This window comes from Ceratosolen solmsi, unplaced genomic scaffold (assembly GCF_000503995.2).
Source record: "Ceratosolen solmsi marchali unplaced genomic scaffold, CerSol_1.0 scaffold14, whole genome shotgun sequence".
Lineage (NCBI taxonomy): Eukaryota > Metazoa > Arthropoda > Insecta > Hymenoptera > Agaonidae > Ceratosolen > Ceratosolen solmsi.
Window position 1 is genome coordinate 1,551,860 of NW_011948420.1, and position 26,581 is coordinate 1,578,440.

General features: G+C 24.5%; 4 protein-coding genes across 6 annotated transcripts; 3 read left to right on the top strand and 1 right to left on the bottom strand.

Moving 5' to 3' along the window:
* The first annotated feature begins 2,947 nt into the window (after window positions 1–2,947).
* On the top strand, window positions 2,948–7,445 carry LOC105360925 (uncharacterized). 2 transcript variants are annotated; one of them, XM_011497949.1, is made up of 6 exons: window positions 2,948–2,965; window positions 3,076–3,277; window positions 3,348–3,459; window positions 4,235–4,437; window positions 4,777–5,154; window positions 7,381–7,445. In XM_011497949.1, the coding sequence occupies exons 1-6, from the start codon at window positions 2,962–2,964 to the stop codon at window positions 7,427–7,429; spliced, it is 948 nt and encodes a 315-aa protein (XP_011496251.1). In that variant the 5' UTR covers window positions 2,948–2,961; the 3' UTR covers window positions 7,430–7,445. The 2 variants fall into 2 exon arrangements, with proteins under 2 accessions (XP_011496251.1, XP_011496252.1); XM_011497950.1 differs by having other exon boundaries at window positions 4,780–5,154.
* On the bottom strand, window positions 6,759–12,066 carry BBS4 (Bardet-Biedl syndrome 4). Its single transcript, XM_011497948.1, has 10 exons — window positions 11,963–12,066; window positions 11,646–11,782; window positions 11,464–11,576; window positions 10,872–10,966; window positions 10,638–10,800; window positions 9,981–10,134; window positions 9,769–9,891; window positions 8,248–8,419; window positions 7,439–7,632; window positions 6,759–6,900 (listed from the first exon to the last, which is right to left on the bottom strand). The coding sequence occupies exons 1-10, from the start codon at window positions 12,045–12,047 to the stop codon at window positions 6,793–6,795; spliced, it is 1,344 nt and encodes a 447-aa protein (XP_011496250.1). The 5' UTR covers window positions 12,048–12,066; the 3' UTR covers window positions 6,759–6,792.
* A 1,005-nt stretch (window positions 12,067–13,071) lies between these two features.
* LOC105360927 (solute carrier family 35 member F5) lies at window positions 13,072–15,996 on the top strand. The gene is made up of 7 exons (XM_011497951.1): window positions 13,072–13,319; window positions 13,402–13,539; window positions 13,619–13,939; window positions 14,016–14,198; window positions 14,277–14,593; window positions 14,671–14,916; window positions 15,746–15,996. Exons 1-7 carry the CDS (start codon window positions 13,158–13,160, stop codon window positions 15,813–15,815), a joined length of 1,437 nt encoding a protein of 478 aa, XP_011496253.1. The 5' UTR covers window positions 13,072–13,157; the 3' UTR covers window positions 15,816–15,996.
* Window positions 15,997–21,055: 5,059 nt separating this feature from the next.
* On the top strand, window positions 21,056–25,784 carry LOC105360928 (phosphatidylcholine:ceramide cholinephosphotransferase 2). 2 transcript variants are annotated; one of them, XM_011497955.1, is made up of 6 exons: window positions 21,056–21,226; window positions 24,179–24,552; window positions 24,623–24,833; window positions 24,900–25,174; window positions 25,246–25,421; window positions 25,514–25,784. In XM_011497955.1, the coding sequence occupies exons 2-6, from the start codon at window positions 24,180–24,182 to the stop codon at window positions 25,667–25,669; spliced, it is 1,191 nt and encodes a 396-aa protein (XP_011496257.1). In that variant the 5' UTR covers window positions 21,056–21,226; window position 24,179; the 3' UTR covers window positions 25,670–25,784. The 2 variants fall into 2 exon arrangements, with proteins under 2 accessions (XP_011496257.1, XP_011496254.1); XM_011497952.1 differs by lacking the exon at window positions 21,056–21,226 and adding an exon at window positions 22,930–23,033.
* Window positions 25,785–26,581: the final 797 nt, after the last annotated feature.

Consider the following 26,581-nt stretch of genomic DNA (forward strand, 5'->3'; position numbering starts at 1 on the left):
AAACAAAATATTTATTAACGTATTAATAATATTATTGGTTTATAAAAAACAAATATAATCTAATAAAATTATATTAAAATATGTAAAATAAATATCTGTATATTTATGTATAAGTAAAAATAGTAGAATTAGATTTTATTTCTTTGTTGTGTTATAATTAAATTAATAAGTGTCAGTACTGCAAAATATATTATGGTCTGAGTAATGCTAACTTGTAAATACAAGCATAAAAATTCAGGATATGAAAGTTCTATAATGAAGTTAATATACAAATACCATTTTATTATTGACATTACCATTATTTAAATATAATCAATCGAATTAAGAAATTATTACTATTTTAGCTATAATAAGATTTATATGAAAGAATTTATTGACTTGAAGATATTACCAAAGTTAAAAATTATAATGTAATTTTACTTTGAATAAACTTTAAACTTCCAATAAAAACTTTTTAAAATATAACAATAATTTTATTGCTATTATATTATACTGAATATTATACTGAATTATATTTGAATATATATGAATAAATACTGATATTATACTGAAGAAATGTCTCAAATTATAAAAATAGTTTTTCTATAATTTTGCCGTTGAAATTTTTTTGTGTATTAAAAATAAATAATTACTTATGTATCAGCATTTATTCCAATATTTTTAATATCTCGTAGATTACTTCCGAATTATAAAATTATGCTTTTAAAAATATGAATAATTATTATTTTCAGATATTTTGAAAATTTTCGACAAGCTTTAAGAAACAAGTATTTCTTACAAATATTGTGATGTATATTTTATTTAAAATTATGAAAACAAGAAACATCATAAATGTCTTTTTTTAAGCTTTATTCAAAGATAAACAAATACGTGTAAATAATTGAATATTTAAATTAGAGATATAAAATTAATAGTTGAGAAATAAAATTCGTCCGGCTGTGTAACATTGAAGATTAAGATTACAGTAAAAAATTTGGTTATTGAAATGTATCGAATTTCAAGCATAAATAAAAGCTTATGAGAAAATCAGGCAACAAACAGCGTATTAACACCATGACGGTACTAATATGATAATGAAATGACATCATGCTGTTTTTCTGACGTTCCCCTGGTCATCATCGTTCTTTTGAACATTAGCTTAAGCCACATGATAGAAAAGGTCATGACAATTTATCAATAAAGAACGAAGATGAATATAATTAAAAACATGTTATTAATAGGAGTTATGATTGACAACATCATTCGCTAACTTCTTTTTAGGATCATTATCTGTTTCTCTTTTTTATTTTTAATTTAATTAGAATACAGACTCTAATGCGCTACAATGTTTACCCATAACATAATGTCGAGCACATAATTTGTGCAAGATACGAAAATGTTTTTTTCTTTTGTAACCATTATTTAAAGTTGTGTATTTATAATATATTTGAATTATAATAAAAATACTGTAATATATTTGTTTCTTTTATTATTTTTTTATTATAAATTTAATAATACCTTGTATCAGGACGACTAATAATTTACGTGTGTTAATCCTACTTAATTTTTAACAAATCGAAAAATAAGTATTAAATAGCGATATTTTACATCAGCTGACTATACTGAAGCACTGTTATTCCTAAATATTAAGTTCTTATTTAATAATAAAAATGTTCTATATGTATTATATATAAAATTCAGTAATATATTTATTAATATATTCAGTAATATTAATATTTTTATTGGAAAAATCAATGCAAATAAAAGTAGTCAAAAAGATTTAAGATAAGATTTATATTATGGATATTTTTTTAAAATAATATTTGCTTCATTATTACTAATAAATTTATTTCTTCTGATACTATTACTTAAAAACAAATAAACAAAAAAATATAGAATTATAATACATTTACAGCCTTCTTTACATATAAATTTCAGTTATGCTTATAATTATCTATAAAGTTTTGTAAAGAAATGAATATAAAACTACAATAATTACAAATAGAAATTTTCAACAATATTTTCATTACAATTACTCCACTCATCTATTCTAATTAAATACCTTAGGCCTTTTTTAATTGTAACTACACAATTATTTTTATTACACAATTATTTTTGCTTAAATTACACGTTTAATTTTATTTTGAATTGGTTAAATATTCATTTTCATTAAATGCTTAATGAAATTCCAAATAAAAATATATTTATTAATAAAAATGATAGTATAATACAATAAAAGAAAGTGAAAAGTGTTAACGAAATGTAAGGTAATAGTTTACTTGGTTATATTGTAATTTTTGTACAGTTAAATTAAGTGTAAACAGATATATATATATATTACAAATATTTATTTAATTCAGAAAAATTAATAAAAGAAAATGTGTAATATAACTAATATTTAAAACATTTATAAATGTTATTATATACTTCCAATAGATTATACTAAGTGTAAAATATCAAATATTTCATGTTCTAAAGTTCGAAGTATTATATCTATTCATATATAAAAGTTGAAACTATTAATTTTCAACAGTAATTATTTGTCAGTTTATTCATTTATCATTGATCGAGGAATGTAACTAATGGTAGCAACAAATAAAGAAGCAGAAAGTGAATGGAAATTATATTTTTTGCACTTTTTAAAGATAATTCATTGTTTTAGAACCCAAAAATCTGATAAATTGGAAGAAATTAAGCTACTATTTAGTATTACTACCCATTCTCTAGATTGCAACAGATGTACACTGAAGGAACAAAAGCCCAGTATGCAACAACCAGGCGGTCAACCCCATAGGCTAGCTAACTACACAGAGCTATTACATCGCCTCAATATTACCGAGGAGGACCTCGATTACGTGAACAGCTTTGGAGCTTCAAGCGGTGCAAACAGCCGTTCTGCTGAAATCAGGAACGGCTGCTCCTGTGGACCTTGCCACTGCGGAAGTCTTTTACGTCGTTCGGCCGCGACTTACCGGCTCTATCATGGGTACGTGGCCCTCCTTGTATGCAGCTTCGGCTGCCTCGCCAATCTCCTTAACGTAGCAGTCTTGACACAGAAGGAGTTACGCCGTGCTCCCATTAATCGTATCCTCACAGGCCTTGCCGCTGCCGACGTCCTCGTGATGCTCGAGTATGTACCATTCGCCGTTTATGAATATATAGTCCTCCCCGAGCGCAGACTCTTCCCCTATGGCTGGGCCGTTTTCGTGCTTTTTCACATGCACTTTAGCCAGCTGCTACACACAATCAGCATCGGACTCACACTGACTCTTGCCGTCTGGCGCTACATCGTTGTCAGGTAAGAGAATACCGGTGAGTTTACATTTTATGTCAACGATCAACGACGTATTAATGAACAGATTGCGCAGGTTTCCCCAATGTAGCCGTATTTGGTGCACATCTATAAGATGTCGAGTGGCCTTAGTAAGCAGCCTTCTCACAGCTGTCCTCGCCTGTGCCCCCAGCTACTTCGTCTTTGAGGTGATATATAGTTCAGCTATCCATTTCTATTTTTTTTTGCACCCAAAATAACTATATATAAGTGAAGTGATATATTACAAAAATTTGATAAAAATAAATATTCGAATTAAAAATGATTTTAAATTATTGCTTACTTATAAAAAAGATAAATTTATATGAAATATCTTATTCTCTATAAAAAAAAAATTTGAACAAAAGGAAAATATGCTTTCATAATTATTGTAGAAATATACGTTACATTTAAAATATTCTTAAAAGATGTATAATCCTATGACTTATTATTAATTAATTAGAAAAATGTATCTTTGTAAAAATCATATGCATTAAAAAATCAGAAGATAATTCTTGTTTTTAACAGCAATAGACTATTTAATTTACAAACGTACCATAATGTTGTTCTTCGGTAAAAATAAAGTATGTTGATTATTACCTAAACCACATGTAAACATTTGGAAAATATTTTTAATATTGTATTCGGTGTATATACTACAACTTATACTAACGTATAATTGCAAAATATGAATCATTTTTAACCATCATTAGGCTCTTTAACGCCTAATGAAACGAGTGTGAAATGAATGCCGAAAATGAGTATTTCGAGTTCAAGTTTATGAAAGAAATATTGGATATGCGCTGATTAAAAATAAAAATAAAAGTGTAAAAATGAACTAGCAAGCAAAATACTTGCACTCCTATACACATAAGTCCACATGCGCAACGACATTAATCTGAAGGTCTAAATAATAAACGCAACTATATTGGTTTGGATGACTAGATTCGAGAACAGATGCTATTTGAAAACAACGGCCAGGAGCTGCTGTATCACGTGGATGCAAGCAAGAGCCTCTCGAGCAACGACGCTAATGGACAAGTCTTCCTCTACCGTCTTAATTTCTGGCTCCTCGGTGTCCTCGTTAAACTACTTCCGTGCATTGTACTCACCGTTATTAGCTGTCGACTTATACAAGCCCTTTACAAGTGAGCATTACATGCGATTTCTTGACTTTCCTCGCTTGTTTTCTTTTTATGTAGTCCTCAACTTTTACTGTATTCTCTGCAAGAAACTTGCACCGATTCTGAATTATTTTAGATTATACTTACTAGTAAAAACAGCGATTATTCAATGATAAGAGTGTCAATGTTTATATAAAAGTATAAAAATATGAGATACATTCAAGGCTATTTATTTATCGGACTTTCGGGATTACATTAGTAACAAAATAAAAATAGAATTACGAATATTTAAGAGAGTTTAATTGTGCTCATTGCGAGCACATTAGGTTAATAAATAAAGCAAGAATAGTGATTCTATTCAAGCAGAGCGAAGGCCCGTAGGCGTTTACTGCGTCCGATAGACGGCCAGGAGCTGCCCAACGTGGGAGGGACGGAACGCCGAGCGGACCGCACAACGCGCATGCTTGTGGCTGTTCTCCTGCTTTTCCTTATTACGGAGATACCCCAGGGTGTACTGGGTCTACTCTCGGCTCTTCTCGGAGACTGTTTCTTTCGAAGCTGTTACCACAGTCTTGGGGAGATTATGGACATACTTGCCCTTTTCAACGGTTCGGTCAACTTTATCCTCTACTGCTCAATGTCTCGACAGTTCCGCATGACCTTTGGCAGACTGTTCAAACCAAGTATCCGAGTTAGCAAATGGCAACCAGCTTGTACGCATCAGACTGACGTCCAGAGCACGTGCGTGTGACATGAATTGCAAAGGTGACCAGGCATCTATGATTCTTTGAATGACTTATCCAAACCTACTTTTAGCCAAAAGATCTTATGAAGAGAGACAATGTCAAAATGAAAAGAGGAAAATGTTTTTTTCCAATTTCAAAGTGCTGTATTTCTTAAATATATTGGCAGTAGCTCTCTTTGTATCTTTATACTTTTCCACTTTACAACGATGTATACTTGATAAGCTTATTGTGCAAAAGCTTAATTCAAGCATCTATCTATACATTTCTCTCTTTTTTCATCCTTTTATTTTCTATAAATACATACGTACACGTGTATGGAAAGAGAAAAATTAATATGATGATTATTTATCTTTTGACATTTCTCATATTTTCATGTTACAAACATATATTATTCAACATTTTCCTAAACATTCTTTGAAAATAAAACTACGAATTTCTATGAAAAATAATTGATGCATATTATTAAATACATGTAATTAATAGAATTATTTTTTAAAATACGAAATAATCAATTTACGAGAACTGACAATTGATTAATTATATTCTCATTTTATACTGTCATATTTAATAGTATAATAATCGAAGTTCAATTTACGCATTATTATTAATACTATCATGCTAATATTTTTTTTTATAAAACATTTAAATTTTAATAAATAATAATAAAATTATTCAGTTTCAAAAAGATTTAAAGCTTGTAAACTTAGTTAGATATCTCTAAATATTAGATATTAGTATTAATATTAGATATCTCTAAAATTAAATCTTAGTATATTTTATGATTAAACTCTTAATATTATTGTAAAATAAATAAATATCATTTTATTCAGTATATTTTATAAATTTCATTATTATTATTATTTATTTATGTATTTTCAGTAATATATAAATATATAGGAGACTATTATTTTTTTAAATAAACATTATAGGTAACTCCTGTAAGTTATCAAAACTTAAAATTGATGTATCAATATATCATGCGAAAAAAATAGTAATAATATATTTATTTTAAATTATTCTAAATTATATTCTAAAAAGTTTTAATTTGAACATGATTCAATTTAAAAATAAATATATTATCAATAATTTGTGTATTGAAATGCCTACTTTTTGTAATGAAAATTTAAATTACCAAAATGTTGATAGAAACTGATATTACGTGGAAATAATTTATAACGATTCATTCTACACTTTTATATTTTAATTTTATAAGAATTTCTATATACTTGATAATTTTGAATGCGTAAACTGGAATTAACACAAAATATTTCATATAGATTTTTCTTTTAATTATAGAAATTTATGAAATAATAAATCATCAAAATTTTAATAAAAAATATATATATTTATTTAGTTTAGACAGTCTGATTCTTTATTATTTTAATAACAAATATATCTTTAAAAACTATGTAATTGAAAAAATAATAAACGGGCTATTAAATAGAATATAATACACTGTTATAAACACAATGTTATAAAGCAATTCTAGTTTCATAAATTTCATTAATTACTTATAGCTGATAAATAATTGATTCATTTTTCAAATGTATAATCAATAATTTTCACTTTGCAAAGTATTGTTAAATAATTTTTATTCCGTTTCCTGAACATAACAATGTTTAAATTACATTATTTATACTTCATCTTCATTAAAACTTCTTTCTTCTTGAGTAAATAAAGGCCGCGACAATTTATCATCAGCTTGTAATTTAACTGTTAATTGTTTTGTCATTCTTATTATCTGCAATTATTAAACATTCATCAATATATATACAATATGCAATGTATTATACTTAAGTAATACGAATTGAAAAATTTTCGATGCAATAATATATTTTAATCCGAAAAATAAAAATAATATAGGATTCTATTTTTAAAATAGGAAAAGCATGAACAATATATCCATCATAAGAATATATTTTGAAATAAATAAAATAAGCTAAAAATTAAGGCTTTTAGATCGACGCTCCAATACATCCGTAAATCATAACCATAAATTTGTAATACGATATTACTAGAATACATTGTGGTAAGTATTTTTGCTGACACTAATTCGTGTTTAATTCGTGCAAACTATAGATAAAAGTTTCGCATTATAAAAGAAAATGATTGTACTTTGTAATTAAAAAATATCTAAGTATACAAAAACGATCTTAAAAACCTATTAGTGCTATAAAAATATTTCACAAGCTTCCAATATAACAATCTCAATCATTCACAGTCAAAAAAAGTTCATACGGTGTGAACGAAAGAATTTACTTCAAAAATAAAAAGCCAACCTGGAGATCGAGATCAATCAGTGTGTTGACATCATTAAGCACAACAAGGAGCTCACGCGCTTGCTTCGACTTCTTCTGAGCATCTAATACCACTGCGTAGTTGATAAGTACCCACGGGTCTTGTGGGGCAAGCGAATGCGCTTTTTCCAGGGAACTCTCAGCGCCATCCAGATCGTCCAGACGTTTAAGTGCCACTATACAACCAAAAATAACATCTCAAACATCTAAGAACTTCAATATTTAAAGAACAAATGGAAGAGAACGTTTGATTTACAATGACAGAAAGGTATTTTATTATTATTTTAATCCCTTTTTTACGTTTGCTAAATTTTGTAGAAATACTTAAACATAAATTAAATAATTATAATAAATGTTTTCATTGTTAAATTGTCCTAAAGTAAACAAATTATTAATTATTTAGTTGTAAAAGTTATACAGCGACCAAAACGATATAATTTGTTATTTTTATTCAAGATGAAATACTTTAAGTATTATTGATATGAATATATTTTTGTATTGTATGACCTCAAGATAAACAATTTTTCTATTCAATAGATTTTTTATATATTATAGATTATTTAACAATATGTTTTTTCTAGTACAATTAGTTTTTTTAATGTTCTGTAAGGAATGTATTTTATTTGGCGCATGCCTGTTCTCAGATCTATATATTGCTGAATATTTTAAATTAGATTACAAAAACTAATCAATTTATTTTTCAATATTTTCGAAATTGATTACAAGAAAGAAAAAATCAAACTTTGTTAGTCTCTAAATAAGAAAACCCACTAGAGATCTTGCATACTGACATCCCAACAGCAGATAAGCCATGGAACTGGTTCGCCCCGAGGCCACTGCACCGCATAGATATATTGTAGCAGAAACCACCTGTCCAGTTGTCAAGAAGACTAAGCCGAGATTGCAAGCTGGCGCTAATGCCAATGGATTCAAATAATGGGCCCTCTTCAAACACGTAATTGCCTACAATGAAAATAAATATCGAATAATCACAATCAAGCATTTAATGACTCACTAAATTTCAAGCTTTTATACAAACGAACGTTAAAAAACATCAGCTAGTACTTGAAAAATATTAACGCCATTGGTGTTAAATAGTAGTGATATCAGAAAATTATAAAAATATATAATTACTCTTTCGAGGAACATCTGCACTCTCATTTTCGCTTTATTGCTCTTCATTTGTAAATAGTTTTAATTTTAAAGAATCCATAAATTAACCCCGTACATTATATGGTTGAAAACTTGCTTATATTTATATATGTACTGAATTTTTACTTGAAGAAAATAAATTTCCGCATAACATTTAGTTGATATATTATATCTACATTATATCTTAACTTACAAACCAATAAAAATTAAATGGAAATTATTGTAATTCTGTAGTATAAATAGCATACTTTTTAGTAACTAATATATTTTTTGGATATTAATACGTGTTACTATTTTAAGTTACATTAGTCCAATGTATAAATAATAATTTAAATAATACTTCAAATAAAATATTGATTCAAAAGTATATTATTTTTTCTTAATATTTTGAGAATTTTTTAAACTTTATATTTTTTAATTTTAAAACATCATATTTTTATATATTTTTTCTTTAAACTTTATTTATTCGTTGGTATTTTATTTAGGATAAGGTAATTGATAACTCTATATTAATGATTTATAGAATTTTGTACAGATGTTATGAAGTTTTTATTAAACATTTTTAAAACTAGTATATTATTTTATATCTTTATATTATCGTAGTTCTATCAAATCACTTTTTCATGATCACGACTGTAAATATTCTAGTATATAATACACTGAAGATGCTTATTTTCTTAGCATACTTTAACGATGTTTAATAAATTATTTTTAAATGCAATAAAAAAGATATTTATGTTTTTATACGATTTCTTACGATTTATTTACGATTGGTACTTTTAACAATTATCGTTGATACAGTTAGCATTTACTAAAGCATATAAAAATCATGATAATTATATATAATAAAATTCGATGTCATAACCATTAGTTACAAATGAACTGCTATACTAAAAATAAACTATGGCATACTTTCCAATAAATCATATAAATGCCGATTACGATTTACGGTCTAATGTTATATTTCTCATTCTTTGAGATTTTAGTTTAGGTGTGCTTTTGCAAATCATATTCAGAGTATCGTATTTAATTGTAAACACTCATTTTTTGTAAATAAAAATATCAATATACCATGGTTCCCTTGTCAATAATTTTAACAATCCTTCAATCCACTCGAGTCTTTTGCTTATTTTTGTATTATTCGGAACTTTTTAACTTACGGAGACATATTTTTTTTTTCCATAAAGACACATCCCAATATTGTTCCATAGTGTCCACGATTCCGGCATTGACTGTGAGGTTATTTTATACTTGGAAAAGGCAACGTCGTATTCTCCGTTAGACTAATAAAGATAATCGAGTATAGTTGTAAAACATTTAACTGTTTAGTAACTATTGAGTCACAATGATATTATATATTATTACCCTATACCTGCATTATATAAGCCATCGGAATCATGGCTTTAGTGTAATTTGGTGATTGAGCTAACACTGTACCAAATTGCTGAAAAGCTCGCTTAATATCACCTACGTCAAGGTATAATTGTCCTAATTCTGTAGCTATTTCTTCACTTTCAGGTATCGAACTATAACAGAAATCGTATATATCCCACCATTCTGTGTAAATGTTCTTATAATTCAAAATCTATATATTTTATAAATTTTTGAGACTTCTAAAATAGTAACTATAATATATAATAATTTTATGTTAAAAAAATATTTTTTTATAGGAAGTTAAAATTTATTTGAAATTTTTATTTATATTTGACTAAAATTGAAAAATACTATATCAAGAATTGAATATTTATTTTATTAAAAAAATATATAAATATTTATTTTTTTCATTCACTTGCAAGTATTTTAGTTATTAGCAACAAAAACATATCAATATACTAAAAATAATTAATTATAGTAATTTGATACATAATTAGTTTAAAATAATAGTTTAATACATATAATTTTATTTTGATATTTTTAATAATTTAATTATCAGAAACAAAAATGAGCGAATACTCTAAAAGTGGTTAATATATGATAATTTAATACAATTCCTTATTTTAAAGTAATTAAATTAAAAAATTAAACTAACACTAAAGCATTTGTATAAATATCTATTGCATCAATAATTCGATCTTTTATGACATATAGTTTAACAAGTGCAATATACGGGTTCTCATTTTTCGTCAATTTGGTTGCGTGTATTAAGTGAGTTTCCGCGTCTTCTAGCTGATTCGTTCTTGTATAGCATTCACCTAACAAAAAAATGTGCCAATATCATTTTTTATAATGTAATATGATGCGTTACATATAATCAAAGTGATACCTAAAAAATAATTAATTTCCCATTCTGATGGATCACTCATTTTTTTCGCCTGTAGAAATATTTCGATGGCTCGTTTGTAATCACCCAAAAGAAATCTATTGCATTAGAAGTATATTATAAATTAAAGAATATCCATAAATATTGAATAATTTAATGTAAAAAATTTAGAAATACGTATATTGGTCAATTTTATATAAAATTTTATTTATTTAATAAATAATTTAATTTTTTATTATGTAATAGAATTATATTTTAAAATTATATTTTTAAATTTATAAAAACAGTAATATTGATAAACATTACTACAGAATTAATGAAGCAATAAACGTTTATATTTTTAGAACTTTTTTAATAATTGTATGAATTGTTCAATACTAGTACCGAAGATTGTGTTACTTCTACTATTACTGCAATTACTATAAGTGCTGTAATTATTACTCTATGAGAGAAAGACAAAATATAATTATACACATAAATCTACGTAGAATTTTAAATCAACCTTTAAATATTCTATCAGAATAAATTATCAGTATCATATGAATATTTCATTATTCTATACTTCTTATAAAGACATATTTATGTATTTACATACAAGGATTTCGCAATTTGCGTAAAATTATTAACATTTCTAGGATTCACTTCGTAGCTATTTTGAAAACAATTAAACGAATCTTGCACTCTACCTTCTTTTCTTAAAATTAAACCCTAAAATAAAAGTAATTGTTTAAGTAGTATATTGAAAATGATTTAACGCGATAATAAATATATTATTACCTTTAAATAATGAGGAAACTCAGTAAGACCAGCAAATTTTTCTAATTCTTGTTCAATTATAATTTTGCAAATCTCGTACTCATGTCGCGTATAATATCTGTGCAGTATCCAATTTTTTTCTTCGACAGGTGGTATTTCTGGGGGTACTGTAAAAAATTTTTCCATATTAGATCTAAACAAAGTTATACACGGCTTATAAAAATTTTACGTAAAAAAAGATGATAAAAATCTAAAAATTAAAATATTACAAAACGTTATTTTTTAAAGTGAATAATATATATTCAATGTAAAAACAAAAATAATTGTTTTTTATATACTCTTATTTGATTTATCAGCCCGAAAACTCTGGTTGCTTGATAATTGTTCATTTCTTTTTCCATTATTAAGAATATTATTGTCCATACTGCTTACGATTCGTGAAAAAAAAATTATCACTTGTCTTTACTATGGGTTGCTATGACAATTAAAGAAACATTTAATATGTTGTATACACTATATGAATTCCAACATACTTTTATTTAATTAATTTTATTTAATCTATAGGAAATTCAAGAATTTGTGAAATATCGTCATATATTATCATATGTAAAATTAATAGATTCAAAATTTTAAATATATATTTAAAAATGTTTTACATTAGATACTTAGAACATGTCATGACCTCTGATGAATTATGAAATAACTAAATAATGTCATGATTTGGATACGTCACATATTGAATATGGCTGCCGGTACTAGCGCGGCAATGATAACCCTTTCTTAACACTCTTAACCTTAACCCTTTCTCTACACTGGAAACGTGCAAGGTAGAATAGCCTACGATTATATATATATATATATATATACACATATGCATATATATACGCGCATTTACTTAAGAACTTTTAAAAAATATAGTACCTTACCACCATAAATTACGATATTTAGATGAATACCACTCACTCAATGCTAGTATTGCGTAGCTATATACTCCATAATTATAACATATAGTTATATCGAAAATGCAGGCTGTGAAATGTCAATCATTGACTGTTTGCTGAAGGAAACGTAAAAAAAAGTGAGAAAACTACGAAGAAACGAGTGTAATTAAAAACAAAGAGTGAAAAAAAAAGAAAATGACAAAAATAAGAAGAACACGTTTAACTTTCAACTTATTAATATACTGGTAAGTCAAATATTTAATTAAATGATTTCCAAGGCGAATATATTTAGCCATAATATTTGTGAACCATTACTAGTAATCATTAAGATTATTCATTTCTTCATATTCATACTTATCTCTATTGCCTACCTTAATTTCTGAATATTAATTTTATTAAATAAAATTAGTATCGTAATTATTTAAATTTTTGTTCTAATGGTCTTCTAAGTATTGGTTTAAAAATTAAATTATAACATTCAAATGTTATTTTATATTCAGATAAATGATACTTTAAGCTACAAATTACATTATCGTCTGTGATAACAGATATAAGAAATGAAAATTAAAAAAAATAACAATATAAACAAAGTATGAGCTGCTCTGTAGAATTACGTCAGTCAAGACATGAAGGGATGGCGGAGGATCCCCATAAATTAGTATTGATAATGAATAAATCTCAGAGACTTATTTTGGGACTTTCAGTGTTATTGCTAGTTGATATTATTTGGGTTTCCGGTTCAGAGCTGACAAAAGTAAATAATATACGAATAGTTATTTAGAATTCCTATTTTCACATATTCATATTGTATGATTATTAATTATATTTTATTACAGTATATTTATAAAGAAGCATCCTTTGATAAACCATTTTTTAGTACTTATATCAAAACTTCAATGTTTTCTTTGTACTTACTTGGTTTGTGTTTCTGGCCACCATGGCGAGATCAATGTAACAAACCAGCAACATATAAGGTAATTTAAAAATTAAGCCATATATTTAATAAATACATTTATCTTTGACCAATCTCTTTAAATGGTATTATTTTTACAGTTTATAGATCCAAATGTAGAAGATGATAATTTTTATTCGGAAGGTAGCACAAGCTTAAGTGATTCTACATTTATACCAATTAAAACTCTTGAACAATGTGATAGATCTTCTGGTACTGAGAGTGATGATTTATCTGTTCGTTCAGTAAGATTTAGTAAATTAGCAGAAGTTCGACACATGTCACAGAATGATGCAACTGAAGCTCTATTAGCTAGATTAAGTTATCAAGCTAGTGTTAGAGCAGGTGAACATGCTAGACGACAAGCTAATAAATTTTCTATTCAAAAAGTTGCTAAAATTGCATTAATGTTCTGTTTTTTGGTATATACATTATTAATATTTGAGTAAAAATAAATTAATAATTATAAAATGGATTAATAATATTTTCAATTTGTAGTGGTTCATTGCAAATTATACTTATCAAATGTCTGTATCTGAAACAGAGGCAGGAATTGTTACTGTGCTGTCGTCTACATCTAGTTTATTTACTTTCTTCCTTGCAGCATTCTTTCCCAGCAATAATGGAGATAAATTTACATTATCAAAATTAGTTGCTGTAACGATAAGTATTTTTGGTCTTGTAAGTGATTATTAATGCTTGTTATAAATTATAATTTTCCATAATTATTAAATCTACTATAATTTTACAAAATTTAAGATTCTTGTTGGATTCTCAGATTTGACTTTAGAAGCCAATCGAATACCTACTGGTGTAATATTAGTTCTAGTCAGTGCATTTTTTTATGCTACTTATGTTGTATTTTTAAAAAAAAAGGTTGACCATGAAGATAAAATGGATATACCAATGTTTTTTGGCTTTCTTGGTCTTTTCAATTTAATATTACTATGGCCTTTATTTTTTATATTGCATTATGGCCAATGGGAAGAATTTGAATGGCCAAATGTTCACCAGTGGGTGTTTCTTATAATAAATGGTCTAATTGGAACTGTACTTAGTGAAGTTCTTTGGTTATGGTAATTAAAAATATTCATTTAAAGAATATATAAATACACAGATATTAGTGATGCAGTGCTTTTGAAAATTTTTACAGGGGATGTTTCCTAACTTCTTCTCTCATAGCAACTCTAGCAATTAGCTTAACAATGCCAATATCTATGATTATTGACATATTATTGAAGAAAGTGGAGTATCCCTGTATTTTTTATTTTGGAATCATTCCAATGATCTTAGCATTTTTAACAGTATCTCTTTTATCGCATTTTGATAATTGGGATCCTGTTCTAGATATGATAAAAAAGCTATATATATGGATTTGTCGTAGAAGTAGATCCATAAGGTAAACTGCATATCATTTTTTATAATTTAATTGTTTGAAACTTAATTTTGAAATAAATTTATTTAAAGTAACACATTCAAAATATTAATGTAACTAAAATTATCAAAGGTATTTTATTTCTTGTTATTCTTTTTGTCTACAACTAATAATTTTTAAATTGATTGGATATAAATAATTTTACTGATTCTAAAATATGATACAACAGTTATTAGTTTGATAATATTAAAAAAATATAATTACAGGATCAATAAAAATTTATAAATATGTTTTTGAATTGTTTGCTTTTTTAATTATTGAAAAGGTTAATGCATTAAATGAAAATTTTATGATGGACAAAGAAGAAATTATCTTAATAACTCAATATGTCTTCTTTCTTTGTTTTATGAAAGTAACTGGAAAATACTTTATAACTGCTGTAAGTTATTAAATTTTAATTTTTTACATTTAAAATGGAAGGTAAGATATTTGGTTTAAAGTTTGTAAAATATTTTTAAACAAACCATATCAATGTTAATGATATACCACATTATAGCCTTTTTTTTAACGTTTAGGAAGAAAAATTTGAATAATCAATTTGAAAAGTTATTGAACAATAATTAATTGTAAATGATGTATAATCGTTTACGAAGTAAGTTTTGTGGATAAGCCGATTTGTTTTTATAGAAATACAGGTATCTTCTAATTCAAGTCAATTATTTATTATTTGATTAATAAAATAATTTAGGCAAAAAATTCAGCAAGATTATCTCATTCAAAAAATATAATATGTTAGTTATCTTTATATTTTATTAACTGTAAAATGAAAATAAATTATGTTCCTTAATTCCAGGATACCTGATCTGGAGGTAGAGCAAACAGAGTCCCTTATTGGTATAAATAATGGAGAACACGAAGCGTAACTTGACAATAAATGTAGAGTTGCGTGATACTTGAGTTTTTTATTTACCATAAAAAATTTACATACTAAATACTGAATTATAAAAAGTAAGCACTACAATCATGTTTTATTCTATAAAACTGAGGGAGACAAGTAAAATAAGTGCCATTTAAACGAATTTTTATTAGGAAGTAGATAATTAAAGAATTCAATTGTATATTGATAAAATTAAATTTTACACGATTAAAGAATTTTATTCAAGTTCGCGATACTCTATAATAATTTTCATAAATAACCAATAAAGTTATTGCGAAATGATGAATTCTTAATCAAGTATCATGTAAAACAATATTGATATAAAACTATGTGATAATATATTGACTGTACAGGCTGTTAAATTTTCAATATGAGTTTAATAGCTTTGTTTTATTTTACATTTCTATATATTATTAATATTTAAATATCAATGATACATAACAGCCAGTATAAAATAATGAAAAATAAGAAAATTAATAGAAGATTCAATTGTCTTTTTAAAAACAATTAATCGATATTTGTACGTATAATATTTTGTATTATTAAATTCAAAAAAATGAAGTAAAAATAGAAATTTATTTAGATAAAGGTGTTTTTATATTATATAAGATGCATTTTATGCTTTTATACAAATAATACTTTTATTTGCATGTATATTGTATAAAATATAATTGTAATATTTATACTAGATTTATAATAAGTTTTAGTGTTTCACATATCTACTTGTTATATTTACTGTAGAAATCGCTACTAGTATGTTTTAACAGTTTAATCATTATATTTTAATAAATAATAATAATTTAAAAAATTAAAGATTCAGTAAATAAACGAATGTTTCTCGTTCATTTTTAATTTCATTTTTATTTATTTTGATATTAATCGTGTTTTTTTAAATTCTCTAATAATTATTTGAAAAAGCATTTCAAAATTATTAAAATTTTATAAAAACAAGACATCAGTGAGATAAATTTTTAGAACTCAATAAGCTTTATATTTCAATAGTTACAAGTCTTATGACACACTGGACCAATACAAAATTATATGTTAAAAATACAATATACAAAATAGTAGTAGCCATAAAATTTTATTGGTGTTATATAGTCTAGTCAACAAAATTTTATTAATTTTCATAGAAAATTATAAAAATTAATCTATAAAATAAAAATACTAGATAACTGAAATAATAATTTTTATTAAATAAAATTAATGCATTAATATAACAATTATGTAACTTTTCTATAAATACTGCAATCAAATTAAAAAAGTTTACACAGCGTAAAATATAAAATCGTAATTTATAAACGTAAATTATTTTGTATTTTATTATAATACTTGTAGAGTATATAAGAGATTTAATAGTTTGAAAAGTTAAATTACAAATGTGATACAAGAATTCAAGAGTACGACAATTCGTAACTTTTTATTTAGATAATAAGTGATGCTAACTGTGGATGGATTATATATTTTATGTAACTCTTGAAAATACTACCTCCGAACATTCAGCATACGAACTTACAAATTGCATAATAAAAACGAGCATATATGCAAATTCATCTTTATTTTTCGATTTGACCTACATATTTAATTTAATTTTCCCAATGCTAGTTTTCTTAAAAAGAAATAAAACTGGAAGAATTAATTACATATTTCAAATATTCATATTTCATAAAATTTTTACTAATTTTATTCCATAATAGTATTGGCGTAGAAAATTTGTCCATTAAAAAAATACGAAATATTTAGATATTTATAATAATAAAATAAAAGTAAATCCTTAGAAACGCGGATGCTGTCCATAAATAAATGGATCAACAACACGTCTATATATCAAACACAGTAATAAGATGATTAGTAATAAAATTTTATAATTAATTTTATTTATTAAACATTCAAATTAAAAATTATATATAAATTAATTTAATTTACTCAGTCACAAAATGCCTGTAATCTATAAATATATGTATTATGTAATGACATACATTGCATAAATTATGAAATTCTAAAATAAAATATATTAGGCATTTTATTATATAAATAACTAAACGTGTATCTTTCAAGTACTAATTTTATTTAATTTGTTAAAAAAGGAAAACAAATTTCTAATAATTGAAAAATCATTATTATATTATTTTGCTAATTAAACCATTATTTGTATGAAGGCAGCCAATATTCAGTCTTTATAATCCTAAATGTCAATATGCATTAAAAATTATGCAATGATCGGTGCAACATAAATATAACAGAAATAAATTAAAAAATTTAATTACTGCATCAATGATTCACGTTATAAAAAAGTGTTAAAAATTGGTTAAGTTTTGTGTTACAAACGAAATAGTTTAGTGCTATTTCGCATGCTAGTTTCGCAAAACAATAGTACATGGTTATTTCATTGTCATATATTTACTAGCCAAGATCTGTACTGTAAAGACAATGATAGGCATATGTATGGATTTTCTACTGACATGAATTTATTCAGTTACTCTATTTAATATGTATAAATGATGTTAAAAGATATTATTTTCACTTACATTTTAAATAAGATATAAAAAACTTCTTAAGTTATTTTAAAATAGTTCTGAAATTAGTAATGGAAAAATATTTAAAAATTATTAATAATTTTACAAAAAAAAAAAAAAATACATTAGGAAAATAATTATGATGAAATGTAAATGAAGCATTTTACATTAATATTTAGTATCAATTTATATAAAAAGGAAACTTAATAATTAACCCAAATAATGAATAGTTCGAATATGTAAAATAAACCAAATGAATCCATGTTATTTTTGTTAAATATAAATTTTTCGTAATATTTTTAAAATAAATGTGAATAAGTTAATTTATTCATTACTATAATTATAATGTAAAAACTTATTCTATAAGTAGATAATTTTTTCAGAAAAACCAATAAGTGTAATAGTCTGTATTAGTGTGGTTCTTTATACTTTTATATTATACAAAATTGAAACTCAATGGAAAATTTATATCCAAAAACAATATCTTCGAAAATTTAAGCATTTATACACCATTTACCATAGTAAGTCTGAAATTTTGATGTTCAAAACGAATAAGAACATTATATTATTTGTTACTTAAAATAAAAAAATATTTATTATAAAATGTCAAAACGAATGATCCATTTCTTATAATTCAAGTATTATAAATAAATCTGCGCATATTAAACGATATCGATAATTTACAATTTTATAAAATATTAATTTTAAACATATTATAACTGCGCTTATATACAAATTGAAATGATTACACCTTAAAGAAATACAACATCTGATATTTAATAGACTTTGGGAAGAAACTTCCTTGTGCCACTAAAAAGAAAATTTATGAAGTGAAAAAAGAACTGCAATGAAGGAATTCGAGTAAATATTGTATAACATATAATTTGATTGAAACATAGCATATAAAATATAAAAATATTTTAAATGAAAGTATATCAATGCAAAAGGTCGAACATTTTAATATTTTACGAAGTACAAACGTGTTATATGAAATTTATCTATCTTAATACGATTTTCATACGTACAACTGAATTAAAATATATATTATATAGTACACATTATATATTATATAATCATATGTAAAGCTAAACTAAATACTGAATATTTTAAATACGAATTGGGTAAATAAAACTGTTGCTTGTAGATGAAATTAATTTGCTAAAAGATAATTATTTGTGATTACCGCTATTGACATAAATTTAAATTAAATACAGTAAAATATAGATAAGGAAATTTAAAAGAAAATTACATTCGTATTATATACTATATACATGCATACATACATCTGTATATGCATATAAACTCGTGATACAAATTCTACACATAAAAATTAATTTCTTTTTACTTCATTAATAAAATTTGTTTTCTTCTACAGTATATTAAATAAAATATTTTTTAAATATACTGATCATATCTTAATAACACTACAATACTATAAAAAATAGTAGTAAGATAGTGTTGAGAAACAAAAAATAGAAAGCAATGAAAGGAAAACTAAAAAAAAACTTATAATAATAAGTAATTTAAATACTTTTAGAAAACTTTTAATATGGTTATTCCGCACTCTTATAAACTTATATATATGGAGCCTTGATTATTTGTATTTTGACGAAAATTATTACAAATAAACTATTGTCGATCCTTTTTTTTTTGATACATTTAATTAAACTTATGTAGATATTGTTAATATACATTATTGTGTAGTCGCGCAAAAATAAAAATAACTGAGTCTAAATATTTGAATATTCCATTCTTTAGATTCTTATCAATTCAAATAAAAACTTAAAATATATACTAAAAACATCAATTCTTTGATATAATACTGCTAAGCGTTTTTTAATTAATTCGAGTTTTGATTGTTCATACTTTCTGTCTATGTGCAAAAATAACATATATATAAAATAATGCTATAATGTAAATATAACATTGTAACCCCGTTATGTATATAAACAAAGAGCTTCATTATAGAATATCTTACGTAAAGTGAAGGGTGATTGTTCCTGCTTTTCAGTGGAGTACTCAAATTCGAGGCATACGGTTTAAACGTAATGACCACTAATATCATGCGCGGTATAAAATTCCAGCTATAACAATAATTACAATTTAATAACAATAATTACATTATGACCGATGATACATAACGTGTAAAGAAATTGTGATAATAAGATTGCATACTTTTTTGGATAAATTTATTTCTATAGACGTTGAACTTATAATATTTAAGTAAAAGTTCATAAATAAATACATGGCGACAGTAAATAATTTATGTAAATTTAAATTAAGAAATATACTAAAGTTTTATACTATATAGAATATGTAGGATATATGCGCATATGTAAAATAACGAATTGTGTTAAATTAAAACAGCTTGCTTATGTAAATTAGAGAATATCTAAAAAGTTATATTTTATATATCCTATTTTTTAAATATGATTATTGCAAATGTTAACGCTTAATCTACTAAATGCTGATAAAATATACGCAAAACTCAATATTAAATTGTGTGAATGTTCAAGAACCAATAACTTTAGAAATTCAATGCGCATGCGATAATCAAGTGCTCCATCTACTTTGACTGTTTCGTACACTACAAGTTATGTAGAAAAGACATGTTTGCTTATAGAAAATAAAAAACATTAAAAGTAGACACAAACAGCTTTTTTATTCTCTCAAATTCTTCTACAAAATATAAAAACATAAAAATAATTTTAAAAAATATATAAAAGTTTTCGTTTGTGAAATGACTTTACATCAAATTAAAAAAGTTTCTATACTTGAAAGCAAATATAAAGTCTGTAAAACCTGTGATCACGTAATGTGTTTTATAGACGTTTTTGTATATACCTACGCTCACTTGATATCAGATGAAAACAAAAGTTTGGTTAGTTTTTGTTCGTGATTTTTTTTATTTTTATACATTTTATATCGTATGCTTGTGTCTATCCTCATTATCATTCCTTCTGTAAGTTATCTGTAGTTATTTAATGTATATGTTTTCGCTACATTGTTTGTTATTACTGAAGCGTACAAAATATTATATTCTGGTGCCTAATTATAATTATTTGTAAAATTTGCATAGTTTAGGCATTACTAAAGCAGTTTTTAAAACGGTGAGTAGGTAGTATACGTTATGTATAAATATAAATTACTACATAATATAAAACAATGGGTAGGTCAAACCTTTTATATTTACGATAGGATTGACGTCATCAGCCAATATGGCTAAATACTAAAGATATTTTTTAAATATCAATTTCATTACACATAAGCAATTTAGTGGTTATTTTGTAATGTTTCTAAAACAATATATAAATATTTATTAAAGTAACTAAAAACAACTGGTAAAAAAAATTGAAAACGTTTATTTTGAGCTCTATATATCTGCTAGACTATAGCTACACAAAAAATGTTGATATAAATTATTAATAAATTAGTATAAGTAATCTATTAGTATCATTTTTAAAGTAAATTAATATAAAATTCTGTTATTGTGATAGAAAATATTTTATAGTTTGTATTCATAATATCATCTACTATATACATTCTTTAATTACATTTGTATACATTAAAGAAGAAATAGAATTTTTCATGGTAGTTGATCAATAATTAGTAGAAGAATCAATGATTGTATATAAAAAAAAATTATTATGAATTTGTCACTTTCAAAAGATAATTACATTTTCACTATATATTATATCATGGATATTTTCATTTTTACAGTTTCAATTTTGTTATAATTGAGCTATTTTAAATTATTTAATAACATTTTATAATAATTTTAATTTTAATCTATTCTATTATAATATATATTCATATATATACAATTTAAAGATAAAAAAGTAAGAATATATGAAATTCATTTAAAATTGATCTTATACATAAATAATAAATTACTGTAAATGTTTCTATTGATATACTAATTTTTATAAATAATAATATCAATATGATTATATTTTATTAATCTTACATATTTAGAACATGGTATATCGTAACTACACCAATATTATATATATTATTTGAAACATTATACTAAAATAAAATAATTAATCATCACCATTTTCTCAAAATGTAGCTTTATAATTTTTTTTTGTAATTGATAAACCATTAAAATTGTGAAAAATAATTAGGCAATTAAAATAACTCGATTTATTACTTATGTTTTTATTTTATCATATTTAATTTTATATACCAAATTTATTTGTTATATAAAATATTTGTCTAAAGTAATTCGCTTTCCATATTAAATTTTTCCAAATAAAAATTTCATAATATATTTTAAATCAAACTTTTATAAAAAAGATTAATTTAAAAAAAATGTAAATCCAATTTTTATATAAAATTTCATTAAAAATATTCTTTGTTCTTTCTATTTAAATTTAGCGCTTCTTACGTATTTAATACGCCCACATGTAGAAAATTATTTGTCGTGTCATATATTAATTACGTTACAAAAGAAAAAGACGGAAAAATAATAGTAACTGAGAGAAACAACAATACGTTACACTTTTAATTATGAAGATTTGCACGTCATATATGAATATTAACAGTAAAGATATATAGATTAAAAGCAAAATTATAAGGAAAACGAAAAAATAAGTATATAGAATTAAACTGAATATGTGCATATAAATAAAAATGCATAAATTAAGGCTACCCGTCAAGGTTGAATTGCCTGCTGCATTGACAAGGTATGGGAAAGCCTAATTACCTCCTCTTAGTAGACCTACACACCTTTGGTTGAGAACATCTATATATTTATCGTTGCATTTTTATAATGCTCTTGATGTTGATTATTTATGTATAATTTTGTTTATTTTTTATACCTTGTATAATTTAAAACAAATATTAATTCTAAAACTATTAAACTATCAAGTTCCTTATTTGAAGTAAACTATGATTACTTTATATCGACTTCTAGTTCTTTGTACATTTGTTATATTATTTAATATTCTTAGTTATAATACAAATTTTTCATGAGATAACGTAATATGATAACGTAGAATGTAAAACAATGTATAAATATTTTAATTTCATAATTATAAAAATACATGATATAGAATGAAATTTGATTATTATTGTAGCTCAATGTAACGTGAATTATAAGAGTTTTTATACAATGAATTTATTAAATGAAACAAATAAAGAATATTAGTGTAAGACAACATTTATGTCAACAATCAATATATTTGTTTTAATCAATCATTATATAGATTGTTAATACTTCAATTCTTTTACTGCATGTGATTAATTGTCAATTAATTGTGTGAGTAATTGAGTAAATAATGGTATAGAAATCATGCTTTAATAACTTTACAGGTAAATTATCTATTTCTTATACTTATCATGTTTAATTTTCTTGCTATCTAATTACTTTTGGATTTATAAAAGGTTTGATTGTTAATGATGATAGTATTAATATGAATTTTTTTATGAATATTGGTAAATAGTATTGACAATTATATATTAATTTAACTTAAATTATTTATGATTAAACTTTTACTACAATTATTAAATTAAAGTAGAGTTGTAATTAATTTTTATAGTTTTTTAAATTTATTTAATTAATTAACAATAGTACTTTTTTAATATATTAATAATGTTAAAAAATATAATTAAATATGAAGAAAATAATCTGAGCTGTTCAAACTATTTAAATTATCTGTGAATTTATATAATTTAAATTATGACTATAAGTTTATTGATATTTTATAAGTTAAAAAGAGAATTTTTAAGATTACATATATATCAAAATTATTTTTTGACCTTCATTTCTGTTGAATTTGATAAAAAAATGTTCAATTAAATATAATAATAAAAACATAATTTATATTAGAATGGTATTGGATCCCAAAACCACAAATCTTCATAGTGATTACGGAAGTTTTGATAAGCCATTAGAGGAAGGTCACGATAGAGATATAGAAGCTGTTGTTGATGGCAGTAGTAGCGGAATGGCACAATCTAGTGATGTATACCAGAGACAACCTTTGCTTCCAAGTGCTCCAATTAAAAACAAAGATAAATGGAGTGGGGTTGGATCCAGTTCAGATTTTTATGAAGATGAAGATGATAAAATAGATAGCTTAAGTCATGTTAGACATACTGGAATTCCAAATGAATCTGGAAATGGCATTGTTAAAATTGATATTCCAGCTCCATTAAGAGAAGAGCCTAGATTTCCAAAAGAAAAATGGAAAACATTTCTTGGTTTGTATAAATTTTACTAAAATTAGCAATGAAAAAATTTAATTAAATAATGAATTGATTATGTTTTCAGCATTTTTATTTATGGTCATAAATTTTATATTGACTACTGCTTCACTTGCTATGGTACATGAACGTGTACCAGATCGTGCAACTTATGATCCTCTCCCTGATGTTGTTCTAGATAATATTAGTGCTCAAGATTGGGCTCTTAATGTGTCTGAAATTTTGATTATGATAATGTCAAATTCTGCTATGATCTTTATAATTTTCCATAAACATAGGTACTAATATATCATAAATATATAATAATATTAATTATACTAAGTATTTAATTAATTAAATTACAGATTTATAGTGGTACGACGAATATTTCTGTTAATGGGATTATTGTACATGATGAGGAGCATTACCATGTATGTCACTGTTCTTCCAGTGGCTAGTAAAACTTATTATTGTAGTCCCAAAGCAAATAACACAAGTCCTTATCTTGTAACAAAACGAGTTCTTCAACTTATCTCTGGATTTGGACTGTCAATTAATGGCAAGCACACCTACTGTGGAGACTATATTTATAGTGGACATACTGTTGTACTCGTGCTTAGTTACTTGATCATTAAAGAATGTAAGTATTGTTTTAAATTTTTGTCGTTTTTGTAAAAAATTACTCTTTCAACTAATGTAATTGCACTTTAGATTCTCCAAAGAAGTGCCATCCAGTTCATTGGCTTGCTGGAATATCATCATTTGTTGGAATTATAATGGTATTAATTTCCCATGGCCACTACACTGTAGATATCTTAATAGCATATTATGTTACTACCAGATTATGGTACATTTATCACACAATGGCAAATAATGTACAACTCAAAGTAAGTTTTGATTTATTTTTATAATCCATTTTTCAAAGTAAATGTTTTTTATTATATAAATTTTATAGAAATTAAATATTTTTCATTTCCAGCAATATGGTCCAAATAATTTTTTAGCTCGACTCTGGTGGTTTCCTATATTTAAATATTTTGAGATAAATGTAAGTGGTATTGTTCCACAACAGTTTGAGTCACCTCTACCCTTACCTCGAAGATTACTTGCCAAACATCCCAATAGAGACAGTTAATATCTATCACTGCTTCGTAAAGGAGCCTACGTTTCCACAGTGATATTCAATGTACATATTTTCTTAGGTTTATGATATGATATTTTTCAAGTGAGATAGCTTCGCAAATTTGTTTTTTTCATTAGATTATTAAACTAGGTTGTAGACAAACTCTCCAAAATATAAAACATAGATTGGTATTTAAACACAAATAAAGAGTCTGTAATCTGACAGGCTTAATTAATTGTTATACTAAACTTTGTCTTGTCTATTTATGTAGAATCTATCAATTGATTACAGAGGAATTGATTATATCAAACGAAATACAAAATTTCTTTTAAAATATCACTTTAGTATCATAAATGAATCTTACGTTGTGATATTTTGTAATTAAAACAAATTAAAATTTAAAGAACTTATGTTATTTATCTATTCATTTTTAGTACTTGAATATAACTTGCAGTTCTGAATATATAATATTACTGATAAAAGTTTGATTTAAAAGTTTATCTTTAATTATCCATTGTACATGAATTATATAGTTATATTACAGAACTGAATTTAATGAGCCATGTTTGGTTATACAAGTGTTAAGAATCTACAATTTCATGGGACCAATCACATTTGGTTGTAGATTCTGTTAACAATAATACAATTATTTTTAAAAAAAATTATTAAAAAGAACAAATTATGAATTCAATAAATTCTATTTTGTGTTAGAGTAGGATTTTTATTTTGTTTTAAAGTTTAATTTGTTCACATTTTTATATACGCGTATTTATAATAAATAATAATAAATATTGAGAATTAGACAAAATCAATTTTACGACTGAAAATATATAAATACATTCGTAATCCTCATAGTCAAGCTTACCTAAAAAATCATTTTTGTAAAAAATAATTTACCACAAATATTAAAAGCAAGAAATGAAT